General features: G+C 44.0%; 1 protein-coding gene across 2 annotated transcripts in view; it reads right to left on the minus strand.

Annotated features, from left to right (window-relative positions):
• Positions 1-26,840, minus strand: part of ATP8A2 (ATPase phospholipid transporting 8A2) — a 693,068-nt gene that overhangs the window by 150,073 nt on the left and 516,155 nt on the right. For both annotated transcript variants that reach the window (XM_030813212.1, XM_030813213.1), the window contains exons 31-33: positions 13,646-13,707; positions 13,042-13,098; positions 11,490-11,597 (exon numbers count right to left, since the gene is read on the minus strand). In XM_030813212.1, the coding sequence (XP_030669072.1) occupies positions 11,490-11,597; positions 13,042-13,098; positions 13,646-13,707 (227 nt within the window). The remainder of the gene's footprint in view (positions 1-11,489; positions 11,598-13,041; positions 13,099-13,645; positions 13,708-26,840) is intronic.

Here is a 26,840-nt window from a genome sequence, read left to right on the forward strand (position 1 = left end):
CAGGTCACAAGCATTTCGATCTCTCCACATCCTCACCAACTACTTATTTTCTGTTTTCTGTTCTTGTGTTTCTGAGAGTGGCCATCCCAATGGGTGTGAGATGACACCTCATACATTAGTATGCAGAGTTTTAGTTGTGGTAAGTATTACACAACAAGCGAAAGGTAAACTGTGTTAAGAGAACATACAATAGGAGCACGTAGGTCCAGGATGTGAGGAAAGGCTTCCCTTGGGAAGTGATCAAGCATCTGAGATCTAAACACCGTGTGCATTAACTTAGTAGCAGGCAGAGACCAGTGCAGTCAGGAAGTGGGAGGAGCAGGCACAAACGCCCTGTGGGAGCTCGCTTCTCACACCAGGAAGTGGGAAGCCACCAGTGTGGATGAGGTGAGGGAGAGCACAAAGGGAGCAGTGGTAGGCCTCGCAGGGCCTCAGGGGCCAGGTAAATGTCCCCAAGCTTTACCCTGAGGGCAACAGGAAACCAGGGAACAATGACATCAGACTTACATTTGGCAAGATCACTCTGGCTCTGGTAGAGGAGTGGGTCCAGGCAGATCAGATGCTAAGAACTAGTCATGAGGCTACTGCAATCGTCCACGCAAGAAATGACGCTGCGCAAACTAATTAGATGGGATGAAACTGGGTGGAAACGGATATATTTAAGAGATACTTATGGGGTAAAGGACAGGTGCGGTGGCTCACGCCTGTAATCCCAGCACTTTGGGAGGCGGATGGGGGTGGATCACGAGGTCAGGAGATCAAGACCATCCTGGCTAACATGGTGAAACTAAATATACAAAAAATTAGCCGGGCGTGGTGGCGGGCGCCTGTAGTCCCAGCTACTCAGGAGGCCGAGGCAGGAGAATAGCATGAACCTGGAAGGTGGAGCTTGCAGTGAGCTGAGATTGCGCCACTGCACTCCAGCCTGGGTAACAGAGCGAGACTCCAACTCAAAAAAAAAAAAAAAAAAAAGAGAGATACTTAGGGGGTAAAAATAACAGGGCCTGGATTCATCATAGTAAGAGGGGAGAGGGCCAGGTGCGGTGGCTCACGCCTGTAATCCCAGCACTTTGGGAGGCGGAGGCGGGCAGATCACGAGGTCAGGAGATTGAGACCATCCTGGCTAACATGGTGAAACCCCGTCTCTACTAAAAAAACAAAAAATTAGCCGGGCGAGGTGGCGGGCGCCTGTAGTCCCAGCTACACGGGAGGCTGAGGCAGGAGAATGGCATGAACCCCAGGGGGCGGAGCCTGCAGTGAGCCGAGATTGCGCCACTGCACTCCAGCCTGGGTGAAAGAACGAGACTCAGTCTCAAAAAAAAAAAAAAGAGGGGAGAGGGCTGAAACTCAAAAAGGACACAAAGATGAGAGGTTCCCACAATCTTAGACATTAAATAATAATCTTGCTTAGAAATTGTCACTTACATAATAAAGGAACCATTTAGAAGGAACAGACCTAACCTATTTTCAGTGGCACAGATTCTTTTGCTCAGCTAGTTGCAGTGTGACATAAATATGACCCAAGTCCTAGGTCGTGACCTCTTCCTTCCAACATTCAGGAGAAAATGATTAGCCAACATTGTGGAAAAATGACTTGAGTCAGATCCACACTTTATAAATCTTGATTTATAAACTCCACTTAAAGCAATTAATAAGCCCATAGATTAAGAGCTCAGTTGTCCCCAGGTTTTATTTTTAGGGAAAGTCTTGTGTAAGAGCCAAAACCCTTTCAATGATGAGTGACTAAAACAGAAGTCAGGCAGTGCACACCCCAAGTGTGTGGGAGGAACCTGGAGGATCTGGGCTGAGGCTGAGTTTCCTACCTCTTGATCTTGCCTGCACTAAATTTAGCTTTGGGGAGTGGATCTGCATTTCCAGATCTCTGTTGGTCAAGAGCTGTGCCGTCCAACACAGCAGCCACTGGCCAGATGCTATTGAGTATTTGAAATACGTCTAGCCTGGCTTAAGATGTGCAGTAGTTACAACACACACACTGGACTTCAGAGATTTAGTACAAAAAAAAAAAAAAAGGAACACAAACTATTTCACTAACAGCTTCTTTTTACGTTGGCTACATCTCAAAGTGATAATATTTTGGAAATGTTGAGCTAAATAAAATATATCAATAAAATGAATTTCTTTTTGGTCTTTTAATGGGGCCACTAGAAAATGTAAAATTATACACAAGTCTCCCATTATATTTCTGTTGGACAGCACTGCTCAGGACTATTTGACTCTAAGCCAGTTAGGATTGTTGGCTGCCAAGAGAAAGAGGCTTCGCTTAGAAAAGCTCCTATTTCCTTCCCTCTCTATTTCAAACAATTCACTTCTACCCAACGCTGTCTTCTTTTCCGTGGGTAAAGAAGCTGGGGGAAGGACATACTGAAGTCTACAAAAAGTAGACAAAGTCCCTTCCTACTCCAACTTGGTAGATGCATGGTAGGAAAATGGAACCAACTGTGTTTCTGCTATAGAACGACAATATCTAACAGGTCAGAGATGGCTCTAGCTTCAGGCAGAGCTGGATTCAGGAGTGTGCTCAATGCTGATGACTCTTAGTGCACCTTTCCTCTGTGCTCAATTCATCCTCAGCCAGCCACCTTCTGCAGGGGGTCCTAGCCGCTCCAGGCTGACACCATCCTTCTATAAGAGACCCAGCAGCAAAAGAGCTCCATCCCCCAATTAGTTTCTGTAAAAAATCCTTGAACTGTCTCTAAGTGATAGTCCAGCCTGGGGCACCATGTGCATTCCTCAATCAATTGCCATGGTCAGTGAGGCAGAGGACCCGGCTGACCAGTTTGGGTCACAGATCCAGACCCTAGAGGTGGCAAATAGGCAGAAGCAGCACCATTTGAATGCGCATTCCGAAAGAGGGCAAGGGGTGAGGGGAATGGACGCAGGGCAGGCGGAAGATGACAAGATGTCACTGTACACTGCATGAGAGATGTCTTTGCTCCTGCTGAGCAAAATGGATAGGGTTTGTCTTCAGAGCACAGTGGAAAGCATTCTGCACATTTAAACATGTCCGTCTTTCAGTTTCCATCCTGCATTGAAATCAGGCTTCAATCACTAAAAATGTATTGCGAATCGAAGTATACGTATGAGCACAGACACAAGCAACCTAGATTTCTCTTTCCTGTCTTTAGCCAAAGGAATGCCAACACTTATGACAGCTGGCTAATCAAAGTTCAGAAAGCATCCAGTTTACTCAGTGGATGCTTCGATGTGTTATACTGACGCTGTAAGCAATAGTCACTGAAAATCTCCCCTACCTTAAGTCTGTTCAATATTTTGGGCCTCTCGGATGCTGTCCACAATAGCTTTTGCATCGTCATTTATACGAAACAGAAACATCTTGGTACATGCCTAATAGCATGCTATGCTTCTCTTTTCTCTCTTCTCTAACCTACCGTGGTCATGTTTTCTTGCATAACCTTTCTCTGGTGGCCTTTCTCTGGCACTTTTATACCTCTTAAATAGGATAAACCTGAAGATCCCTGCCATCTCTGGGTGGGGGAACTGTGATGATGATGATCTCCAGTCATCAGACAAGGCCACCTCCCTCTGCAGATGTTGGAAAAGAAGACCCCTGTGTAGACTCTTAACAAGAGTGGCCACATACACATTTCCACATGTTTCAAGAAAGGAAAAGTTCAAACCACATCAGACGTACACTGAGACCACTGAGCATAAATATTACAAACAAACAAAATCAGCATGTAATGTGTACTTTAATTTGCTGACAGATATTTTAAAAATTAACATCAGAATGAATGACAAATGCCAACACCACAACAAAACCTCTGAAGAAAAAAAAAACCCACTCACAATCAAAGCCGCCTGGCCTCTAATTAACACATAGCATCCTTGAAATGAGAGGCCAAAAAGAAAATAAACTGCCAAAATGGAGGAAATTGTATACGGGGGAAGGGAGGACAAGGACTAAAAAAATGAGGGCTTTCTATAATGAACGTAAAGAATAAATCCTGTTGTTTGAAACCTGCTTTACTTTAAAAAAGATTGGGCTCGTGGACAGAAGACTGCAGCTCAAACACAAAGTCTGCTTATTCCTTCTAACTCAACATTCATATTTTAAAAATTCTATTGCATTGTGGGGTAAGCCACTTCAGATAAAATTTATTAAAAGCAAAACGTTAAGGAGAATTGAGCAACATTTCTCAAACACCTGGTTCATCGTCACTGTAGCTGCTTTCCATAGTTGCAAAGTGAGAAGACCCAGCCTGGAGTCCAACCGACTGCAGAAGAATCCCAGCCACTCCACTCCCTGCCTGGCCAAGAGACTGATCCTTTCTCTCTAAGCCTCAGTTTCCTCATGTGGTTGCAGATTACCGAATGAGCTGACGCTTATTTCATTACACATGTAATTGCATATATTAAACATATTTTCATGAATATGTTTTGTCTGATATGTAGTAATTGTGATATGGAAGGGAAGTGCTGGGACGGGAAGGGAGCGGTCCCTTTAAATGATACAGAATGGGGGAAGGGCATGGTCCCTGGCTAGGACTCCACCCCCAGGCCTGTGTCCAGGGACCTAGGTGAGGACAGGCATTTTTATTTTCCTGCCCAAATGTTGCATTTCCCAAGACCACCCTGACCTGCCACGCCCCCATCCTGTGCCTATAAAAAAACCGAGACCCTAGCAGGCAGACACAGAGGTGGCTGGACGTTGAGAGGAATACATCAGCAAAGGAACACTGGGCAGCCGGATGTCTAGAGGAATGCACACAGACAGGCACCAGGGCGCCGTCAGGCCACCTATCGCCAGAATGACACAGAGTTTGGCCGGAACAATTGGAGGACAGCTGGGCTGCCAAGTGGCTCAACTCCAGGGAAAAGCCATCTCCCTTCTGGCTCCCCCATCTGCTGAGAGCTACTTCCACTCAATAACACCTTGCACTCATTCTCCAAGCCCACGTGTGATCCGATTCTTCCAGTACACCAAGGCAAGAACCCGGGATACATAAAGCCCACTGTCCTTGTGACAATGTAGAGGGTCTAATTGAGCTGGTTAACACAAACTACCTACGGACAGCTAAACTGAAAGAGTACCCTGTAACACATGCCCACTGGGGTTCAGGAGCTGTAAACATTCACCACTAGACACTGCAGTGGGGTCAGAGCCCCACAGCCTGCCCCTCTGAGCAGCAGGTCACTGAAGAAATGAGCCACACCCCTGTTACACGCCCTGCCAGGGGGACAAGGGAACTTTTCTCATTTCAGTTGTTCAATAAACGTTACCTACTGTTACTGACATGTCTTATTTTCTTTAATTTCCCTATTAAATCCTAAGATAGATATCATCTCCTTCATATAACTGAAAAACGAGCTTAGAAATAATGCAAGTATGGATATTACAGACAACAGAATTAGCTTCATAAATGTCTTAGGCATTAGCTTAATTTAGTTCAAATCCTACTTTCACAGTTACAATTTGCACTAAATAGGAAAGAAATCGGATTCAGGTCACCTTAATCCAGGAGGATTCCAGAGAATCCAGAGGCAATCAGGATAATGGGAGTTCTGTTCCCATCACTGCCGTAGAAAGAATCTGAAACCACTTTAAGGAGCTTCCAACTTAAAAAAAACATACTTTCTCCTTTGTTTTTAACCAGGAGGAGAAAAACAAAAACAAGTTGGCGTTATGTGTAACCACAACAAAAGCCAATTCTGACAGAACTGTTGTCTGATGGATGCCTGAGTTTTCTGATTTTAGAACCCAAATATTTACAGGATGTGAGAACTCACCTAGCCAGCACTGCTCAACTGAATGTTTCTGATTTTTCTTTATTACCAATGAAAAGGTTTTTTTTTTGTTTTGTTTTTTGTTTTGAGACGGAGTCTGGCTCTGTCCCCCAGGCTGGAAGGCAGTGGTGCATCTCAGCTCACTGCAAGCTCCGCCTCCCGGGTTCACGCCATTCTCCTGCCTCAGCCTCCAGAGTAGCTGGGACTACAGGCACCCGCCACCACGCCCAGCTAATTTTTTCTATTTTTAGTAGAGATGGGGTTTCACCGTGTTAGCCAGGATGGTCTCGATCTCTTGACCTTGTGATCCGCCCACCTGGGCCTCCCAAAGTGCTTTTGTTGTTGTTGTTGTTATAGTTTTGTTTTTGGTTCTAGGGATTGCCTCAGAAAGGGACTGGTGTTGGGAGCCTTCTAGGAAGGAAATGCACACAGACGGGGGACCCTGGGGTACAGGCGACAACAGTCACAGGTGCAGCAGAAGCCAGGAAGTCGGTACTGTCTTAACTTCGCTCATCGTGCTTTGCATTCAGATCAGAATGTCATCCAGAAACACAGTGTGTTACTTCTTGCAAATGAGTCTCACTATTCCACAAAATGTACAAGTTTAAAAGCCAGAATGTGAATTGGACTTCAGCAAATAATTGGGCCAATTTCAATACTCAAGAAAACTGTACAGAAAGATGTCATGATGTTATTCCAGAAAGGCGAGTCCCTGCTGATGGGATTTCCTCGTTGACGAGGCTGACCGCTCCTCACCAGCCATACCACGGGCTTCTGAAATACGATACTTGAGGAAAACTGGACCGAGTCTATTCAATATTGCATCAAAGATTAATTCCAGTAAGCTTAAGGTATGCTCATTTGGTGTTTTCTGGAATGTTATCTAAAAAACTAATAATTGCAATGCTAAAGTAATTTTTACCAGCTCCTTAAACCAATCTGTAACTTTGAGTATAATAAAACAGTTTAAATATGCTAAAGTCCTAAGCTTTTTTTTAAAAAGCATTTATTTCCTTGGCTGAGGAAGCTAAGGGAAGATCCCAACACCCGCACTTGGGTGAAGAGGGGCTTCCTTGGCAGGGGCTACCCACAAGGCCGGGCAGCACACAGGAAATTCTCACTGAGTGCCCCACCCAGGATGGGCTTCGAGGCTGGCTTCATACAGTGTCTCAACAATTGCATAGAGACTTTTGGAGTCCTTTGCTTGTCAAATAAAAAATAATAAAACAATAAAAAAGAGACTTTTGTTTTCGTTTGTCTTTTTGTCCTCCTAGTCTATCTTTCAGGCCTTAGTAGGATTCTGAGAGTGGTTTTCTTCCTGTGGCCAAACCATTCCCAGGATCACAGCAGCAACCACATGGCTCAGATGGGAAACCCAGCTCTTTCATGGATTTGTTTTAGGAGCAAACTCGCTGCTATCCTGGAAGCCCCCAGCAAGTGTCTCCCTGTGTCTCCTTCACACTTCCTGACCCACTCCTATGGCAGGGGGAATGGGATGAAGCTTTCCCCTGGACTTAGGGGTGGAAGTCACAGCACATCAGTGAATACACACTGGGCACCCTTAGGAAAGGGTGAAGGAGGATGGATGTGGGACAGCCGAACATGCCCCACACCACAGACCTTAAACATCCCATTTAGAACCTATAAAATGTTCAAATTCTTTGGCTAAAAGAATTTGGAGTTTAAATCACAGCAATATTCTTATTGATGAAGGTTCAAAAACAATTCATCACTCCAGGAAAAAAGAAGAGCATCCATGTTTTAGATTTCCCACAGGTTAGCCTATTATGTCTTCATCACAATCCTCTAAAGTAATTAGGGTGGGTGGCATTATTCTGACTTTGCTGATTAGGAGATTAATGCAAGTAAAATGATTTGCCAATGGTTACATAACTATCATAGCTGGGGCATGAACAGAGCCAGGTCTCTGGACTTTTGAACAGAGATCAAGTAAGATGGCATTCCCCCCAGCACTACTAAAGTCAGAAGTGCTGGGAAATGCACAAAGAAAACAGAAACACATTTCCTGACCTGGTCTAGGATCAAGTTTCCCTCATCTTTCCAATGCAAAGCTCTACTTCAGCAGGCAACTTTGGGGAAGGCGGTGAGCTAAGGGATTTTGTCATTTTCCACCTTCAAGTATTTGCTTTGGGGACCCATTCTATCTCATGGTTATGCTACTGGGGAAAAGAAAAAAACCTGGTCCCCTACGGAAAAAACATCATCATGTATTTTCCACAGCTGAGGACTGGCATTCCCCAGGATAGACACAACCTAAGTTTTTATTACTATACATCCAAGCTTCAAAAGAGAAAAACGGAAAAACAGGATGCCCCTTAAAATCCCACAAATGTGGTGTATTTTCAGGAGGGGAAGGATGCAGATGACTTCTCTGATTTCAGAAACTTCCACTGGGACTTCCTGACATGTTGTCTGGCTGGGTTTCACATGCCATATCATGAGGTGATTTAGGGAAGATAAAGACTCTTTGATAGTGTAGAATAATTCAATTCTATAGCCCTTCCTTTCCTTTGCCCTCAAGGGAAAACCCGTATTCTCCCCCGTGAGAAAAACTCCAAATATAATGGACAAGACAAAGAAATATTTAATCAAATTAGTTTAGGAAACCCCCGGCAGAAACAATGCATCTTTTCAATGGCTGAAGATGTTATGAATAGACAGAATGTTTTGTGTGTCAAATCTCTTTCTGGCTTCTGAGTGAGAAATGCCGTTTGCTATTAGGCAGTAGCTTAATTCTAGAACTTCACATAACCAGGTTCACTTGCCAAAAACCTACTGTTTAGTGAACGATAAAAAGTGGTTTATAAAAATCACTAGAAGCATTCTTCAAACAGTCATTTTAAAAAGTGGCCTTTTCCTAGAATACCCTTTCCTCCTAAGCAGTTACCAACCTAGACCCCCAGGAATGAACAGGTGTGGGCATGTTTTTAGTAATTCCCCAAAAGAGCCAATTCCTTTTACTGACTACACCTGAACCCAGTTCCTATCTCTTTTTCATGACAGCATATAAGCCTTTCTGAGACTTCAGGCTAGTGTAAGCCACTATCTACCCAAGCAATCCTTCAAAAGTGTTTAAAAAAATGTTTTGTAATACTTCCCTGCCATTTTTCAAAGAATGAACAAAGCGTTGAGTCAAAATACAGAGTGGCAGACTGCAGGTGAAACAGTGTAAAAGTTGGCTGTGACACTAAAGTTACACATTTCCTGGCCCCCTTTACCCACCCAGGAGCCCCCTGCCCTGGAGGAAGACTAGAGATGATACACAGTTCTTTAGACTCAGACAGCAGAGTACCTACTCGGAAGTCCGGCCACTACAGAACCACACTAATCCTCTCATGTGCCACCTAATGAAAACCTCAGTTTCACCCAGCTGTCATCTAGTTCACATCATTATCATTTGCTTCATGGGAATCAACCAATAAAGTGATTAAAATGGCATGTTTTAAAGAAAAATAAGCTTTTAAAGAAAAATAAGCACAGAAAAGTGCAATGTGGTTGAATATGATCACTTCTTTGCTTTCGGATGGTAGAAACAGCTCACTAAATTTCTGCTGGAGGAGTCCTTAAATATGTGAATGTCACCATTAATCTGAGCCTTATAACCATACAGACCATCATGCTCACGTGACTGGTACAGTGAAAATGTCGGCACCTTAGTAGCTGCATGATCAGCCTGGTTCTTCTGCAGTTGGAAAGTCGGTATCTCGACGGGAGTGAGAGTTGGCAAGCAGCCTAATTCACGCACATTTGGAGTTACTGAAGCACATGTGGTTCCCTGGCACAGCTCTCTGTCTAGGACACAGGAGGGGCTTTCAAAGGAATGGGCTTTGTCTGTCAGTCACACGCCAAGCAACCCCATCCTGTCAGCTGTCACTCTCTAATTTAGAACACTGTCTATGGCCATCGGCTGAGGCCCCATTTATTGTCCATCACCACAAAATTCCCCAAATGAAATATTCATCACAGTAGATCCATCCTGAACCAGAAGGAAGAGAGCACAAAGCAGATATTCTAAGCACCAATGCCTTACCAAAGGATCGTTGTCTTGTAGTGGATACTTTTCTTGGTTTGCTTTTTGTGGGGATCAATCACATTGCTTTAAAATAGAACTGATTTATTTAAACACAAAATGCCTTTGTTGGAAAATGCTCATTTTGTTACACAACAATCTTCTGGGTTCACTGAATGCCCTCTAATTTCCTCTACTGTCTGGATTTGGAAAAAAACTGAAAAGCATGTTATATGTTTGTCCTCTTTCCTTACAGAAAGCAAAGATGCACTAGAGGACATGCAAGCCCACTCCTATAGGACAGGTCCGTCCTGCTCAGCACCCACACTCAGTGGAGGTCTCGGGTGACCTGGGCTATTAGCTGACAGAGCTACCAGGTGAAATGGCAAGTAATGCTACCCTGGGCTATCTCACGAGAAACAGCTGCTAGACATGGTCCAGACTTGGATGGACCCAGGAGGTTTTGTTCATTTCTACAGAATAAGTAAGGCAGAGATATCAGCCAGGTGTGCCATGAACAGGCCTGGCCCTGAAGTATGTATCCTGGGGCAGGAACACCAATGGAAGCCTGACCCACAGCTCCCTTCCCACCCTGGGTTCTGTGCCCCTGCACGAGCATCCTGCAAATGTGGGCGGGAACATCGGTGCAAACATCATCTACTCAGTGCACACCCTTGCAAACAGCTGCCCCTTTGGCCCAGTGTACACACTGGCCTGGATATGGACAGAGGACCAGGCAGGCCTGGGCAGTAGGCCTTTGGCTGTTTGGGAAGGAAACAAGGGGTCCTGGGAGCCCAGAGAATAGATTACAAGTGGGAAGACGGACTCTGTGCATCATAGCTTTTCACTTCGTGCCGAGGAACACACCCAGCCACAGAAGGCCAGAGCAGAGGCCCCTAAAGTGCAGGGCCCAGCAGCCTCTTGGGGTTTAAGGGCAGTGCTGGAGGTGGGCAACCCCAGGGTGGGGTCTGTGGGGTGGGCTTGGAGGCCTGGGCCTGCACAGCTTCCTTGGTAAACTGAGGAGGTGTGGACCAGAGGATTGTCAGCTCATTCCTCTCCACATCCGATACTGTGGGATTCTAGGATACAGTTTGTCACTGTTGATGGCTCAATCTTATGCACTGGACAAAGACAATACGAAGGAAAAAATAAAAAAACATTCAAATGAGTGTAAAGGTCTTTAATCTCAGCCTCTCCAGTTCAAAGAGATGAACAATGAGAGATTCTAGTTTATCAATGATCTGGTTCATAGAGCTGTTAGATTCAGCTGTCACAGCTGACCCAGCAGAGTATAACAACAAACCAGAGTACAACATCAAAACTGTAATCGACATAATCAATGGATTAGGAACCATTCAAAATAGCTCCAGTTTTCCAACTGTACATATTGATACAGTGTGTAATTAACACATAATTTATTATGGAAATGTGGGCATGCCAATAAGCCAGAGGATTTAAGCTGACAGTTTTCATAATACTTGAAACTTCAAATGCCTTTTCTGTGGACTGTATGACCTCTTCCAGGGGCTTTGGTTTGGTTTATCTCCTGATAGATTCTGATGGAAGCAGGTAGGACCAGCCTCTCCTGAAGCTCGTCGTGGTTGTAAAGACACACAGTGCCTGCTCACCCACCCACGGAGACACATTGCTTTCACAAGACACAGAAGACACACTCCCAATCAGGAGTACTTACCTGTCCTCTCATATCTGGAGCAATGGGAATGGTGGGCCAGATGGTCGAGTAGATGCCAAAAAACACCAGCCAGGTCAGCATGCTTCCCCAGACAGCCAGATGACTGAACTGCGGAGGGAAATAGACACTCAGACAGGCTTCTCGACCAGCCTGGGAGATTGACCCCAACTCCACTTGCTGCAGAATCCTTGCATCCCAGCTACCTTTCCTTATGGAAAGACTTTGATGATTCACCAGTTAATGGGAAGTTCAATCTTTCTAATTCCCGTGTCTCAGAATTTTTAACAATGAATTCAAGTAATGAATGGCCCCAAAGTACCCTGAAGATGAAGGTGCTTTTGCTGTCACAGGTGACCTTACTCTAAGATTTCTCCCATTGTAACAGCGGGCCCCTCTCAGTTCATAGCAAGTGTTTGCTCCAACCTGCAGCTGTATACAACAAGGACTCATTAATCTGGTAACAGAGTGGCTGAACAGACAAAATAAATAAGATATTTTTATTTATCATTTCAAGACTTTGATTGTTCCATTCCTTTAGCCAAGAGTTTTTTTATTTTTAAATCTGAAATGGATATTGCCTCTTAACAACGCCCCTTTAAGCATCTACTGAGTTGTTCATTTTTTCCTCTTTGTCCTCTTAATGTGATGATCCTTGACTTCTTTCTCTCTTCACACCCCACAATCTAATCCATGTGCAAGCTCTGTTAGCTTTTAGAAAGATAAAATGAATCCAGACTCTGACCACTTCTCACTACCTCCTCCTCTAACATCCTAAGAGAAGTCATCATCACCTCTGACCTGGATTAATTGCCACTGTCTCTTAGGGGATTCCCTGATTCCTCACTGACCTTCCACCCCATCCCCATTTTTCTTAGCAGAGCATTTAAACAGCAGCCAGGTCATGACACTGTGAGAGACACACATGAAGCTTTAGTTATAATCTTTAAATGCTGGAAATAACCAAAATGTCTAAAATAAGAGAGTGATGAAATAAATGGTGGGACATCTATAAAACGTAATACTCTTTAATCAAGAACAATAACTTTGTTGAATTGTATTTTAAGTCACAGAAAATGTGCCTAAAATATATTTAAATTAAAAGAGATTAGAAAGTATTATGTTTTATAATGCATCACCTTATTAAAAAATACACACACATGCAGACATAGAACGAAGTCTGGAAGGTTCCATAGGAAAGCATTAACAGTGACTGTCTCTTGGTGGTAAAATTACGGACATTAAATGTTTTTTCTCCTTCTATATTTTCCGTATATGTGTGTGTATATATGGTTTTTGTTTTTACAATGAGAAAATACATTTGAAGTGAGATGACTGTTAATAGCTTAGAGCTGTATTATGTGCCAAGCAAATGAATCACCAAGAGACTTTGGATTGCAAATTTACCCTGATCAAGATCAAACCACAATTTTTACATAGAAAATCTGAAAGAAGATAGCCAGAAATTGCTTATTATTTCCCCAAGGCTTAAAAAGAAATCCTAGCATGAAAAATATCTATACTGAACAGAGAAACAATTCTAGAGAAAACTTACTTTAGTCCAAGCTGTGGTCTCCAAACCAGCTTTCAGACAAACAGTAACAACGACATACTGTGAAAATAAAAAACAGTTTGGAAACACATTATTCTCAATGAGTTATTTTCACTTTCCATGAGAAATCCCATCTCTCCACTCCAGAGCTAGCTTCCCCAAGGCAGCTCCGGTTTGAAAGTATGAGCCATGTCAGTAGCTAATTCTCTAAGGGTTATTTTCAGGGGACATACAGGCAGATTCACTTCCAGAAGAGCTTTCATTCTAGTAACAGTCTTTCTCATGAATAATAGTTTTGCCCTTTTCTTAGCTTGGGAGATACCACCTTCCTGAGTGTTGTTTTCCTTTGCAGGTAGGTGTAAAATGGTCGTTTGAAGAATGGGGAAATCTGTTAACCACCTGTCCAGAAACCTTGACTTGGCATAACCTTCAGAAACGACGATGTAAGCATTTCACAACCATTCTGAACTTTGAAGGATATATAAAATAAATTTTGAAGATTTGAAATAAATAATAATAATGAGGAAGGCCCTTTTTAAGGGTTTAGGGAAGTGCAAGCCACACATAAGCTGTTTAAGAATGGCTTAATAAACAGAGATAAACTTACTGTGTAAACAATATTTCCAACGAATAAATAGTCGGTAGCATGACCACTTGTCAACACAGTATCTGAAAAACAAAGAAGTTACTATTAACATCCAAGGAGCTGAGCATGGCCACCTATTTAATTCGGAGCATTAAACAGGGAACTTTAGGAACATCTATCAACTCACAGAGTATTTCAAAATCCCATCCTGGGACTCTAATGCTTACTTCTCTTTCTAATGATGAACTTTTTCATCTTATATTCTCTCCAAATGAAGCAAATAAAGTCAAGCTTCCAACAAACCAACCAACCAAACGCTTGATCTGCATTGCAATTTACATTTTTTTTTATTATTATACTTTAGGTTTTAGGGTACATGTGCACAATGTGCAGGTTTGTTACGTATGTATACATGTGCCGTGTTGGTTTGCTGCACCCATTAACTCATCATTTAGCATTAGGTATATCTCCTAATGCTGTCCCTCCCCCGTCCCCCCAACCCACAACAGTCCCCGGAGTGTGATGTTCCCCTTCCTGTGTCCATGAGTTCTCATTGTTCAATTCCCACCTATGAGTGAGAACATGCGGTGTTTGGTTTTTTGTCCTTGGGACAGTTTACTGAGAATGATGGTTTCCAGTTTCATCCATGTCCCTAAAAAGGACATGAACTCATCCTTCTTTATGGCTGCATAGTATTCCATGGTGTATATGTGCCACATTTTCTTAATCCAGTCTATCTTTGTTGGACATTTGGGTTGGTTCCAAGTCTTTGCTATTGTGAATAGTGCCGCAATAAACATATGTGTGCATGTGTCTTTATAGCAGCATGATTTATAGTCCTTTGGGTATATACCCAGTAATGGGATGGCTGGGTCAAATGGTATTTCTAGTTCTAGATCCCTGAGGAATCGCCACACTGACTTCCACAATGGTTGAACTAGTTTACAGTCTCACCAACAGTGTAAAAGTGTTCCTATTTCTCCACATCCTCTCCAGCACCTGTTGTTTCCTGACTTTTTAATGATCGCCATTCTAACTGGTGTGAGGTGGTATCTCATTGTGGTTTTGATTTGCATTTCTCTGATGGCCAGTGATGATGAGCATTTTTTCATGTGTTTTTTGGCTGCATAAATTTACATTTTTATAAACATTAAAATTTATCTTTGTCCAGTTTGTTTTAAAAAAAGGAATAAGAACATATTCATCTATCTTTATTAAATGCCACCAATGTTGAGGCTTTTTCCAGGTGTTCCTTTATGATTCATCTTTAATTTTTGCTAAGTTGGAATTATGGACCAATAAAAAGGTAACTACATGCATATTAAATCAATTCATAATGACTGAACTTGGAAAGAATTTTGGGGGTATTTACTACCCATGTTCTCATTTGCAACTGTATTGAGCTTCCGGAGTCTATCACCTGGGGGAACACAAGCACTCCAAGGACAGAAGTTTAGAATACAAGAACGATTTGAAGCCTCAGTTTTCCTATATTTTCCTTTTCAAGGATGGTTATGACCATGTCGATAACAACCATTAAGGCAGAATGCTAATGGAGTTGTTTCATCGTCTCCACTGCACCTGCACAGAGAGGTCTGTTTTTATCCTGAGTGGTCAGAGCATATTTTAACATCAGGCTTAGTTTCCTTGGGGACACTGCCAATCTTCCTTTATTCTTATTTCTTTCAACTTCTTTCAACCTTTGTTTTAGATTTGGGGGTATGTGCGCAGGTTTGTTACAAAGGTATACTGTGTGATGCTGAGGTCTGGAGTACAAATGACTCCGACACCCATGTAGTGAGCATAGTACCCAATAGATAGTGTTTTTTTGTGTTTGTTTTTTTTTTGAGACAGAGTCTTGGTCTGTCGCCCAGGCTGGAGTGCAGTGGCACAATCTCGGGTCACTGCAACCTCCGCCTCCCAGGTTCAGTTCAAGCAATTCTCTGCCTCCCCTTCCCAAGTAGCTGGGATTACAGGCGCCCGCCACCATGCCTGGCTAATTTTTGTATTTTTAGTAGAGACAGGGTTTCACCATCTTAACCAGGCTGGTCTCGAACTCCTGACCTCATGATCCACCTGCCTCAGCCTCCCAAAGTGCTGGGATTACAGGCGTGAGCCACTGCGCCTGGCCTCCCAATGGGTAGTTTTTCAAGCCTTTCCTCTCTCCCTCTCTTGTCAAGTTCTCCGGCGTCTATTGTACTCTTCTTTATGTTCATGTGTACTCAATGTTGAGTTCTGACTTATAAGAGACAACATGTGGCATTTGGTTTTATTCCTTTTTTATACTCAGTCCTGGTCTGTGGCCCACAGGCTGGGCAAATAAGGATGTTTGTGTTCAAATTTCCAACCAGTAGCTGCTATACATACATATCTGGGCTCGCAGATTTCCCCAATGCTTGTTGAACAATCCCACTCTTATTAGAGAACCAATATCCATTTATCTTCCTAAAACAGCATAATGATGGAGTCATAAGTGGAACTGGGGAAGCATGGGTCCCTGAATCCAGCCCCTGGGCACACACAGTCTCCTGATTCCAGCCAGGTTAATCTGTGGATAAGGGAAGATGAACCAGGAAAGCAACATCATGGGCTGCACTAAACGGAGGCCCTGCTGCTGGGTAAAGTAAGAGTTATACCAGGAGAACGGGGTGAGACATGGCCACTGACTTAAAAAGGAACGGTCTCAAAGCTTAGGGGAGAGGGGACAAGGACAGACTGGAGCTTAGGCATGACTTCATTAAAAGGGAAGGGAGCAAGCAAGTTAAAAAAGTAAAAGAAAGGCTGAATTAATCCCAAGAAGGCAACATGCTGATGTATTAGCAAATAGTTACTCAAAACTGTAGGAGTTCACTTTTCAGGAACTGGCCTTAAGACTATTTTACTAACAGGTGCAACACTTTTAAATGCCTGCCTCAATGAAGAAATAATTCAGTTTAGTATGGAGACCATCTCTTTGATTCTAACATAGATTATAGCCTTGAAACGAATAAGATTCTTCTTTTATGTACTCAACAAATATCTATTTACAGCCTATTTTATGCCAGGCACTATTATGAAAACTGGGAAGAGAAGGTCCCTGTTTTTATACAGCTTGCGGTCTAGTGAGGAGACAGGACATAAATCCTTAAACAGATACACAATAAAATGTCAGGTGTAATAAGTGCTATGAAGAAATACATTAGCTGCTGGGTGCGGTGGCTCACACCTGTAATCCCAGCACTTTGGAAGGCCGAGGCGGGTGGATCACCTGAGGTCAGGAGTTCAAGACCAGCCTGGCTAATGTGGTGAAACCCTGTCTCTACTAAAAATACAAAAATTAACTGGGTGTGGTGGCACCTGCCTGAACTGCCAGCTACTCAGGAGGCTGAGGCAGGAGAATCACTTGAACCTGGGAGGTGAAGTTTGCAGTGAGTGATCATGCCACTGCACTCCAGCCTGGGCAACAGAGCGAGACTCTGCCTCAAAAAAAAAAAAAAAAAAAAAAAAAAAAAAGAAAAGGAAAGAAATATATTAGCCAAGTATGGTGGTGCTTGCCTGTGGTCCCAGCTTCTTGGGAGGCTTGAGGTGGGAGGATTGCTTGAGCTCTGGAGTTTGAGGCTGCAGTGAGCCATGACTGCAACAGTGCACTCCAGCCTGGGTGACAGTGTAAGACCCTGTCTTACTAAAAAATAAGAATAAAACACAGGAGCTATAAGGTAGAGTAATAGCATTGCTATTTTAGATAGGGAGCTCTGGAACAATCTTTCTGAGGAGGTGACATTTGAGCAGATCTGAATCGTATGAGGGAGAGAGTTAAATGGGGATCTACAGGGTGAGTGTTCCAGACAGAGAAGAGAAACTGTGCAGTCTGAATGCAGACAGCACTTGATGAACTCGAGGATCATTACGAAGACCAGCGGGGCTGCAGGCACTGGGAGAAGGAAAAGGAGAATGCAGACAGTCAGAGGGGCAGACAAATGTGGACCACAGCAAAGAGCTTGGATTTCTTTGTTAATTTTAATAGGTAACCACTGGAAGATTCAGAGCTGGGAATGAAATGGAATAAGTTACATTCTTAAAGGAACAGTCCAGTTTTTATGGGAGAATGGACCATAGATAACCATAAATGGGATAATAATAAATGCAAAGCCAGCTTAGAAATGATTGTAGCAGGCCGGGCGTGGTGGCTCACGCTTGTAATCCCAGCACTTTGAGAAGCCGAGGCGGGCGGATCATGAGGTCAGGAGATCGAGACCACGGTGAAACCCCGTCTCTACTAAAAATACAAAAAAAATTAGCCGGGCATGGTGGCAGGCGCCTGTAGTCCCAGCTACTCGGAGAGGCTGAGGCAGGAGAATGGCGTGAACCCGGGAGGCGGAGCTTGCAGTGAGCCGAGATTGCGCCACTGCACTCCAGCCTGGGCAACAGGGCGAGACTCTGTCTCAAAAAAAAAAAAAAAAAAAAAAATGATTGTAGCAGTCTATCTAAGAGGATGATACTAGTCGTGTTATAACTGTGCAGCCCAATATGGTAATCACCAGCTGCATTTAGTTGTTTACATTTAAATTAATTAAAATAAAATACAATAAAAACTTCAATCCTACCTGGGGCTGGGGAGGAAAGGGAGAATGAGGAGTTATTGCTTAATGAGCACAGAGTTTCAGTTTGGGGTGATGAAAATTTTTGGAAAAACATAGTGGTGATGGTTGCATAACATTCTGTAATTAATGTCTCTGAATTGTATGCTTAAAATGTTAAAATGGAAAAGATGATGTTTTTAACACAATAAAAAATTTAAAAAATGGATCACAGAAACAAAACTATACAATCATTTTTAATTGATGTAAATTTAAGGGGTGCAAGTATGGGAGTGAAGTCTAGGCTTTTAGTGTCTCCATCACCTGAACAATGTGCATTGTATCTATTCAAGAATTTCTCATCACCCTGTCCCTTCCCACCCTCTCACCCTTCTGAGTCTCCAGTGTCTATCACACCACACTCCACGTCCATGTGTACACGTTACTTAGCTACCACTTATAAGTGAGACCATGCAATATTTGACTTTTTTTTTGAGTTGTAAAACTATAAAACTCTTATGATAAAACATAGCAGTGAATCTTTATGACCTTGGATCTGGCAATGGTTTCTTAGATATGGCACCAAAAGCACAGTGAGGAAAGAAAAGTGTAGATGAACTGGACTTCTTCAAAATTAGAAACTCTTGTGCTTCAAAGGACAACACCAGGAAAGTAAAAAGACAACCTGAAAAATTGAAAAAAGTACTTGCAAATTATGTATCTGAAACCTGTATCCAAAATACACAAAGCGCTCTTATAACTCAACAGTAAAAAGGGCACCCAAAAAATTTAAAAATAGGCAAAGGATCTGAATAGACAGTTTTGCAAAGAAGATATCAAAATGGCCAGTAAGTGCGTGAAGAACAGCACAACATCATCAGCCATCAAAGAAATATAAAATCAAAACCACAATGCGATACCACTTAACACCCATTGGGGTGCCTACAAAAAAACAGACAATAACAAGATGGGGAGAAATTAGATCTTTCACACATTGCTGGTGGGAAAGCAAAATGGTGCAAACCCTGGAAAACTGTGAGGCAGTTCCTCAAAGAGTTATGCATGTGACCTAGCCATTCTACTCCTAGGTACATACCCAAGAAAAATGAAAACATATGAATGAAACCCACAAAGCCTTGTACCTAAAAGCTATAGCACCATCATTATAATTATTCATAATAGCTTAAAATAATGAATAGCATTATTCATTATTCACAATAGCCTATTTATAACCCAAATGTCCATCAACTGTGAACTGGTAAGTAAAATGTGGTATATCAATATGATAGAACTCTATTATCAGGCAATAAAAAGGAATGAAGTACTGATACATGCTACAACATAAAACCTTATGCTAAGTGAAGAAGCCAGACACCAAAGGCCACATATTCCATCTCTATGAAATGTCCAGAAATGGGCACCTCTACAGAGACAAACAGCAGATCAGTGGTTTCCAGGTACTGGAGGTGGAGGTGTTTGGGAAAAATGGGGAGTGACTGAGTGACTCTTTTTTTTTTTTTTTTTTGAGATGGAGTCTCACCCTGTCGCCCAGGCTGGAGTGCAATGGCTTGATCTGGGCTCACTGCAATCTCCACCTCCTGGGTTCAAGCAATTCTCTTGCCTCAGCCTCCCAATAGCTGGGATTAGAGGCGTGCGCCACCACGCCCAGCTAATTTTTGTATTTTTAGTAGAGACGGGGTTTCACATGTTGGTCAGGCTGGTCTCGAACTCCTGACCTCAGGTGATCCACCTGCCTTAGCCTCCCAAAGTGCTGGGACTACAGGCGTGAGCCACCGTGCCCGGCCAGGAGTGACTCTTTATGAATATAAGGTTTCTTTTGGGGGTGATAAAAATGTTCTATAATGTATTGTGATGATGGCTGTACAACTCCGTGAATATGTTAAAAACCATAGAATTGCATACTTTAAATGGATTAAATGGTATATAAGTTATAGCTCAATAAAGCTGCTATAAAAACTTCAGTTCCTCAGTCATCTTAAATTCACAATAGCCACATGCAGCTAATGGCTACTGTATTGGGCAGTACAGATACAGAACATTTCCATCCTCATAGAAAGTTCTATTGAACAATGCAGGCCCAGACTGGCTTGGACAGAAGCCACTTGGAAATATTTTGAAGGTGGAAATGACAGCATTTGGCCAGGCACAGTGGCCCACACCTGCAATCCCAGCACTTAGGAGGCTGAGGCAGGAGGACTGCTTGAGCCCAGGAGTTCGAGACCAGCCTGGGTAACCCTATCTCTATGAACAAATTTTTTTAAAACTAGCCAGGTATGCTGGTGCATGTCTGTAGTTCCAGCTGTGTGGGACGATTCCTTAAGCCCAGGAAGTTGAAGCTGCGGTGAGCTATGATCACACCACTGCACTCCAGCCTGGGTGACAGAGCAAGACCCTATCTCTTATAAAAACAAACAAACAAACAAACAAACATTTTCTTATGATTTGGATGTACGGTAGAAAAGAATGTGAGGAATCGAGAAAGTTTTTGGCTGGAGTATGTAGGTAAACAGTGGTGTTTGGGATGGAGAAGACTGGTTCTGGTCATATGAATACAGGAAGACATGAAAACTTGGTATCAAATGATTCATATTTTAAGTTCACAAGAGGAAGAACAGACAGCAATGAAACATGACCATATTACAAAACAAAGAAAACATGAGGTGGAGAGAAGGGAACTAGTGTTAGTGGAGACAGTCCCAGTAATGAGTGTTACAAGACCCTATTGCAGCCCTGCTCTCTGTTCCAGCTCTGCCATTATTTCGGTTTTTAAAATTTTAGGTTTTGAGTCTCAATTCCCCACCCATAAAATGGAGATTTTTATATCAGATGCAAATGATGACAACTGAGTTATCTCTAGGGCTCCTTTCAGATAGGGAACTCGAAAAGGCTAAGGCCCGTATTCTTAGCTGCTAAATCAGCCCCATGGATTTAACAGCAGAAACTTGAGAGTCTCAGATTTTCTCCCTCCTCAACATAGCTTAGGATGTCTTTCCTCATCTCCATCTCAACCCACCTGCTCATGAATGCATCTGAATTGAGAAGAGCAATGATCTATGTGCTCGAAATCCCACCTACATTAGCCCTGAGGGGCCCTAGAGAAAACTCTGATCAGACAGAAGGGTTAGCAGGCATGGGAGACTAAGCTGAAAATCAAAATTTGTAGCTATGGTTTGACAATTTTTTGAATTTTCTTTTAATACCAATATTTCCAATCTGGTTGAGTCAGGGACTAAAACATACAAAGCATTTGTTTAATAGGGAGGACATAGAACATGTTTCATATTTTATGGATATATATACAATAAACAAAATTTTTAGACATTATAAGAAATTCTGTTTATTTTTTTTTAGATAGAGTCTCCAGTCTGTCACCAGGCTGGAGTGCAGTGGTGCAATCTCAGCTCACTGTAGCCTCAACCTTCTGGGTTCAAGCAATTCTCCTTCCTCAGCCTCCCGAGTAGCTGGGACTACAGGTGCGCATCACTATACCCGGTTAATTTTTGAGGTATTTTTAGTAGAGGCGGGGTTTCACCTTATTGGTCAGGCTGGTCTCGAACTCCTGACCTCAAGTGACCCACCTGTCTCGGCCTCCCAAAGTGCTGGAATTACAGCCACCTCACCTGACCAAGAAATTCTATGTTTAAAAAATATCTTATATAAGCACTTTACTATATGACAGGCACAGTTCTAAGCACTTTACACATACTAGCTCCTTTAATACTTTAGCAACTATATGAAATAGTATAATTATGTGCATATTTCACATGAGGAACCTGATGCAGCAAAGAGAAGTCAAATATGTCCAAGGTCACATGGTTAGTAAGAAACTGTAAATTTTTTTTTTTTTTTTTCTGAGACAGAGTTTCTCTCTTGTTGCCCAGGCTGGAGTACAATGGCATGATCTTGGCTCACTGCAACTTCCACCTCCCAGGTACAAGCGATTCTCCTGTCTCAGCCTTTACCATGTTAATCAGGCTGGCCATGAACTCCTGACCTCAGGTGATCCACCTGCCTTGGCCTCCCAAAGTGCTGGGATTATAGGCATGCACCACTGCACCTGGCCAAGAAACTGTAAATTTTGTAAACGAGAGTTTGTACTAATTAACTGAGTTAGAAAAATGGACTCCTAAGAATGACAGGAGATAATTTCAAAGAAAAAAATAATTAGACTCAGAAGTACTCATCTGAAATACTGACACCTAACGGAAAGGAAATATCCAGGAGAGAATTGTGGTAGACAGAAAATTAGACTCATATGACAGAAATTTTATACCACATAAGGAAGCACAGAAAGTGAACAACTCTGGGAGTGCCAGGAACGCCTGGAGACCTGACTTTTTATTCTGAGTTGGTGTGGACATTTCATTAGCCCAGAGTTTCTTAAATCTGGCACTACGGACATTTTGGGCCAGATAATTCTTGGTCTGGGGGCCGACCTGTCCATTGCAGACTGCTTGGTAGCATCTCTGGCTTCCACCCGCTAGATGCCAGTAGCACCCATCCTAGTTGTGACAACCAAATATATCTGCAGACATTGCCAAATGTCCCCTGGGAGGCAAAAATCAACCCTGGCTGAGAACCACTGCCTCAGAGGGAAGAAAAAGTAGGAGGTGGAGTAAATACAGAGAACATACACTGAAGAGAGAATGTCTAACAGAGAGTTCTCATCTCTCCCGTCAGCCTGAGGAGGGGACAACAGGGTTGGATACAGTCCTCTACGCAATCAGGAGAGAGAACCAATGTGAAGAAGCCAGGCATGGTGGCATGTGCCTGTGACCCCAGCTACTCAGGAAACTGAGGAAGGACGGTTGCTTGAGCCCAAGAGTTTGAGGTTATGATTGTGCCACTGCACTCCAGCCTGGGTGACAGAGTGAGACCTTGTCTCTAAAAAAGAAAAAAAAATTTTTAAAGAAAATAAAATAAATAGCATGAGGCATTCGCATGGAGCAATGCAATTCATGAAGCTGGATGGCCTTTACAAGAGACAAACTCTTGGATCATTCAGGACTGAATGTTAACCCATAAAGAGAACACCTGCATGGAGGGGGACCCTTAAGACTATGTACAGAAGGCTGGCAATTTGGCAGAACAGCAGAAACAGAGAAATCTAAAGGATGTTTTCTAAATGTAGCTTCTAGGGTTTGACAATGCATTAATTTCTTTCCTTTTTTTTTTTTTTTTTTGAGACAGAGTCACACTATGTCACCCAGGCTAGAGTGCAGTGGTGTGATCTCAGCTTGCTACAAACTCTGCCTCCTGGGTTCAAGTGATTCTCCTGCCTCAGCCTCCCGGGTAGCTGGGATTACAGGTGCCCACCACCATGCCTGGCTAACTTTTGTATTTTTAGCAGAGACGGGGTTTCACCATGTTGGCCAGGCTGGTCTCGAACTCCTGACCTCAGGTGGTCCACCCGCCTCGGCCTCCCAAAGTGCTGAGATTACAGGCGTGAGCCACGGCGCCCGGCCGACAATGCATTAATTTCTAACTTGTCATGATAGTGAATGCTACTGGCATTCAATAAAATGTTAACACATAAGGTAATTTGAGCATTAAACTTTAATGAAGATGGGCTAAGCCTAATATTTCAGTTCCTTGTTTTGGAAAGGTAACTCAGTATTGCACTGTAGTTTTCAGCCTAGGAAAGAGTATCTCCTTCCCTAGGCAATGCTAACACCATCTGGAAATAGTTTATTCCCTTGGAGGAGAAACTCCCAGACCAAGGTGAGGTTCTGGGACTTGCCAAGAGCCTCTGAAAAGATAGCATCCTTCAAACAAGCCACAGTCATCACCCTGCACACCCGGTAGGGGTTCTGTTTCAACTGTTTTAGAGGCAAACACCTGTGGGTGTCGTTTCTTGTTAAAACCTGCCAATAAGCTACTCCTGGAGAAAAGAAGTCCTAAGAAAGTGTTTGTCATGCAGGTGTTCCCAAGCTACAGCTTGCTGATAATGCAGGCTGGAAAAGCTCCATTCGATTGTCCAGTTTATTCCTAAAGCAGGCTGCTGACAAAATATTCCTTCCCACAGCTGAAATCGTAACAGCTCTGTTACAATTCTACCACTCTGAGAGTCTTTCCTGTCTTTATTTTAGTCAGGCATTTAAAATCCCCAGTGAATTTTTTCAAAGGGGGACAAAATCCCAAACGTGGAATAGTTGGGTTCCCCAAGCCAGCCTTCGGAACAGTATTTATCCACCTTCTGTTCAAACCATGGTAAGAGCATAATTTCAGAGAAAGTAGTATGGGGGGCAGAGATGGATATTTGGGGTGAGGGTCAGTTGACAGGGCAAAGGACATTTCAGGCAAAAAGAAAACCAGCCCCGTCCTTCCTTCCTCCTTCCTTCCTTCCTTCCTTCCTTCCTTCCTTCCTTCCTTCCTTCCTTCCTTCCTTCTTCCCTTCTTTCTTCCCTTCTTTCTTTCTTTTCTTTCCTTACTTCCCTCTGTTGCCCGGGCTGGAGTATAGTCGGCACGCTGCAGACTCCCTGCCTCCGGCTCCGGTGATTCTCCTGCCTCGGCCTGCGGGCTGCCTGGGATTGCGGGCGCGCGCCACCACCCCTGCCTGCTTTTTGTCCTTTGGCTGGAGGCGCGGTTTCGCCATGTTGGCCAGGCTGGTTTCCAGCTCCTGACGTCGAGTGGTCTGCCCGCCTCAGCCTCCTGAGGTGCTGGGACTGCAGACGGAGTCTCGCTCACTCGGTGCTCGGTGTTACCCGGGCTGGAGTGCGGTGGCGTGGTCTTGGCTGGCTGCAGCCTCCGCCTCCCAGCCGCCTGCTTGGCCTCCCAGGGTGCTGGGATTGCAGCCTCTGCCCGGCCGCCGCCCCCTCTGGGAGGTGCGGAGCGTCTCTGCCTGGCCGCCCAAAGTCTGGGATGTTAGGAGCGCCTCTGCCCGGCCGCCCTGTCTGGGAGGTGAGGAGAGCCTCTTCCCGGCCGCCACCCCATCTAGGAAGTGAGGAGCGTCTCTGCCCGGCCGCCCATCGTCTGGGATGTGAGGACGCCTCTGCCCAGCCGCCCATCCTCTGGGATGTGAGGAGCGCCTCTGCCCGGCCACCCCGTCTGGGAAGTGAGGAGCGCCTCTGCCCGGCCGCCCCGTCTGTGAAGAAATGAGGAGCGTCTCTGCCCCGCCGCCCCGTCTGGGAAGAAATGAGGAGCGTCTCTGCCCGGCCGCCCCGTCTGGGAAGTGAGGAGCACCTCTGCCCGGCCGCCCATCGTCTGGGAAGTGAGGAGCGCCTCTGCCCGGCCGCCCATCGTCTGGGAAGTGAGGAGCGCCTCTGCCCGGCTGCCCATCGTCTGGGAACTGAGGAGCGCCTCTGCCCAGCCGCCCATCGTCTGGGATGTGAGGAGCGCCTCTGCCCGGCTGCCCCGTCTGGGAAGGGAGGAGCGCCTCTGCCTGGCTGCCCATCATCTGGGAAGTGGGGAGTGCCTCTGCCCGGCTGCCCCGTCTGGGAGGTCTACCACACAGGCCAGACGCAATGTGGCGGCTGGACGTGGTGGCTCACGCCTGTAATCCCAGCACTCTGGGAGGCCGAGGCGGGTTGATCACTTGAGGCAAGGAGTTCGAGACCAGCCTGGCCAACATGGCGAAACATAGGAAAAATACAACAGACAAACCAACCAACCAACAACCCAGCGACAACAAAGCAGGTCTACCCTGGAGTCATACTCTAATTTTTTCTATTTTCCTCCCTTTCTGATCCTTTATCCCACTTGCTTTTTCTTCCTCTTCCTTCTCCTTCTTCTTTGTCAAATAGAGGATTGAGTTATTATGATTGATCCATACAAAGTCCCTCTCTCATTTATTTTCTTTAATTCCCACCCCCCATTTCTATTCCCCATCTTCCCATGTGCAACCTTCCTAATATGTTTGATATGCATCTTTTTGTTTGTATATATTTTTAGAAAATGTTTATTGTTTTGTGTGCAAAAAAAAATTAATAAAAAAAGACAAAAAAAAGAGAAAGAAAACCAGCCCGTACTGGGCATGGAGGTGGAAAGGTGAGCTGATGAGGTGGGGGTGGGGCTACAGTGGTGAGGTCAGCAGGGGTCAAATGTATAGGCTCCAAAAAAGGTCTCTATAAAAGAAATTCATCCAAAGTGCATATGGAGAGATGTGATCTCACCAAACCTGTGTTCTCCAAGAGCCAAGCTCTTCCTTGCAGACACCCATCATTGGTACACAAAGGCCTAAAGAGCAAGGAGAAAGCTAAGAAGGCTTTGCCTCCCCATTGCATCAGAAGGGCTGGCATTTACCGGAACGAGACTAAGATCAGTTAGTCTTTTGCAAATTCAGGATCAGGTCCACCCATGGTGAGGGCTGAGATGAGAGAGGAGGGCATTACCCATCTCGGAAATCCAGGGGACAATTTCTACAGGGTAAACAACAACAACAACAGAAAAGGTAACACAAGTTCCCCATGTGCTTGGTTTGATAAAATACTAAGTCACATTTAGAATGATCCGTGATTGCATGTGATATAAACCTAATATAATGATGGTGCTTATGGCACGCATGAAAAGTGTCATAAAACGAGAGAGACAGAAACATAGTCCCAGATGCTCTCTTAGAGACAATTCAGTGTTATGTACGGCTCCAGGATCCCCTGACCCAGGGCAGCAGGTGAGCCTGTTCTTCCAGACTCCTATCAGTC

The sequence above is a fragment of the Nomascus leucogenys genome, chromosome 5 (genome assembly GCF_006542625.1).
Source record: "Nomascus leucogenys isolate Asia chromosome 5, Asia_NLE_v1, whole genome shotgun sequence".
In the NCBI taxonomy this organism is placed as follows: domain Eukaryota; kingdom Metazoa; phylum Chordata; class Mammalia; order Primates; family Hylobatidae; genus Nomascus; species Nomascus leucogenys.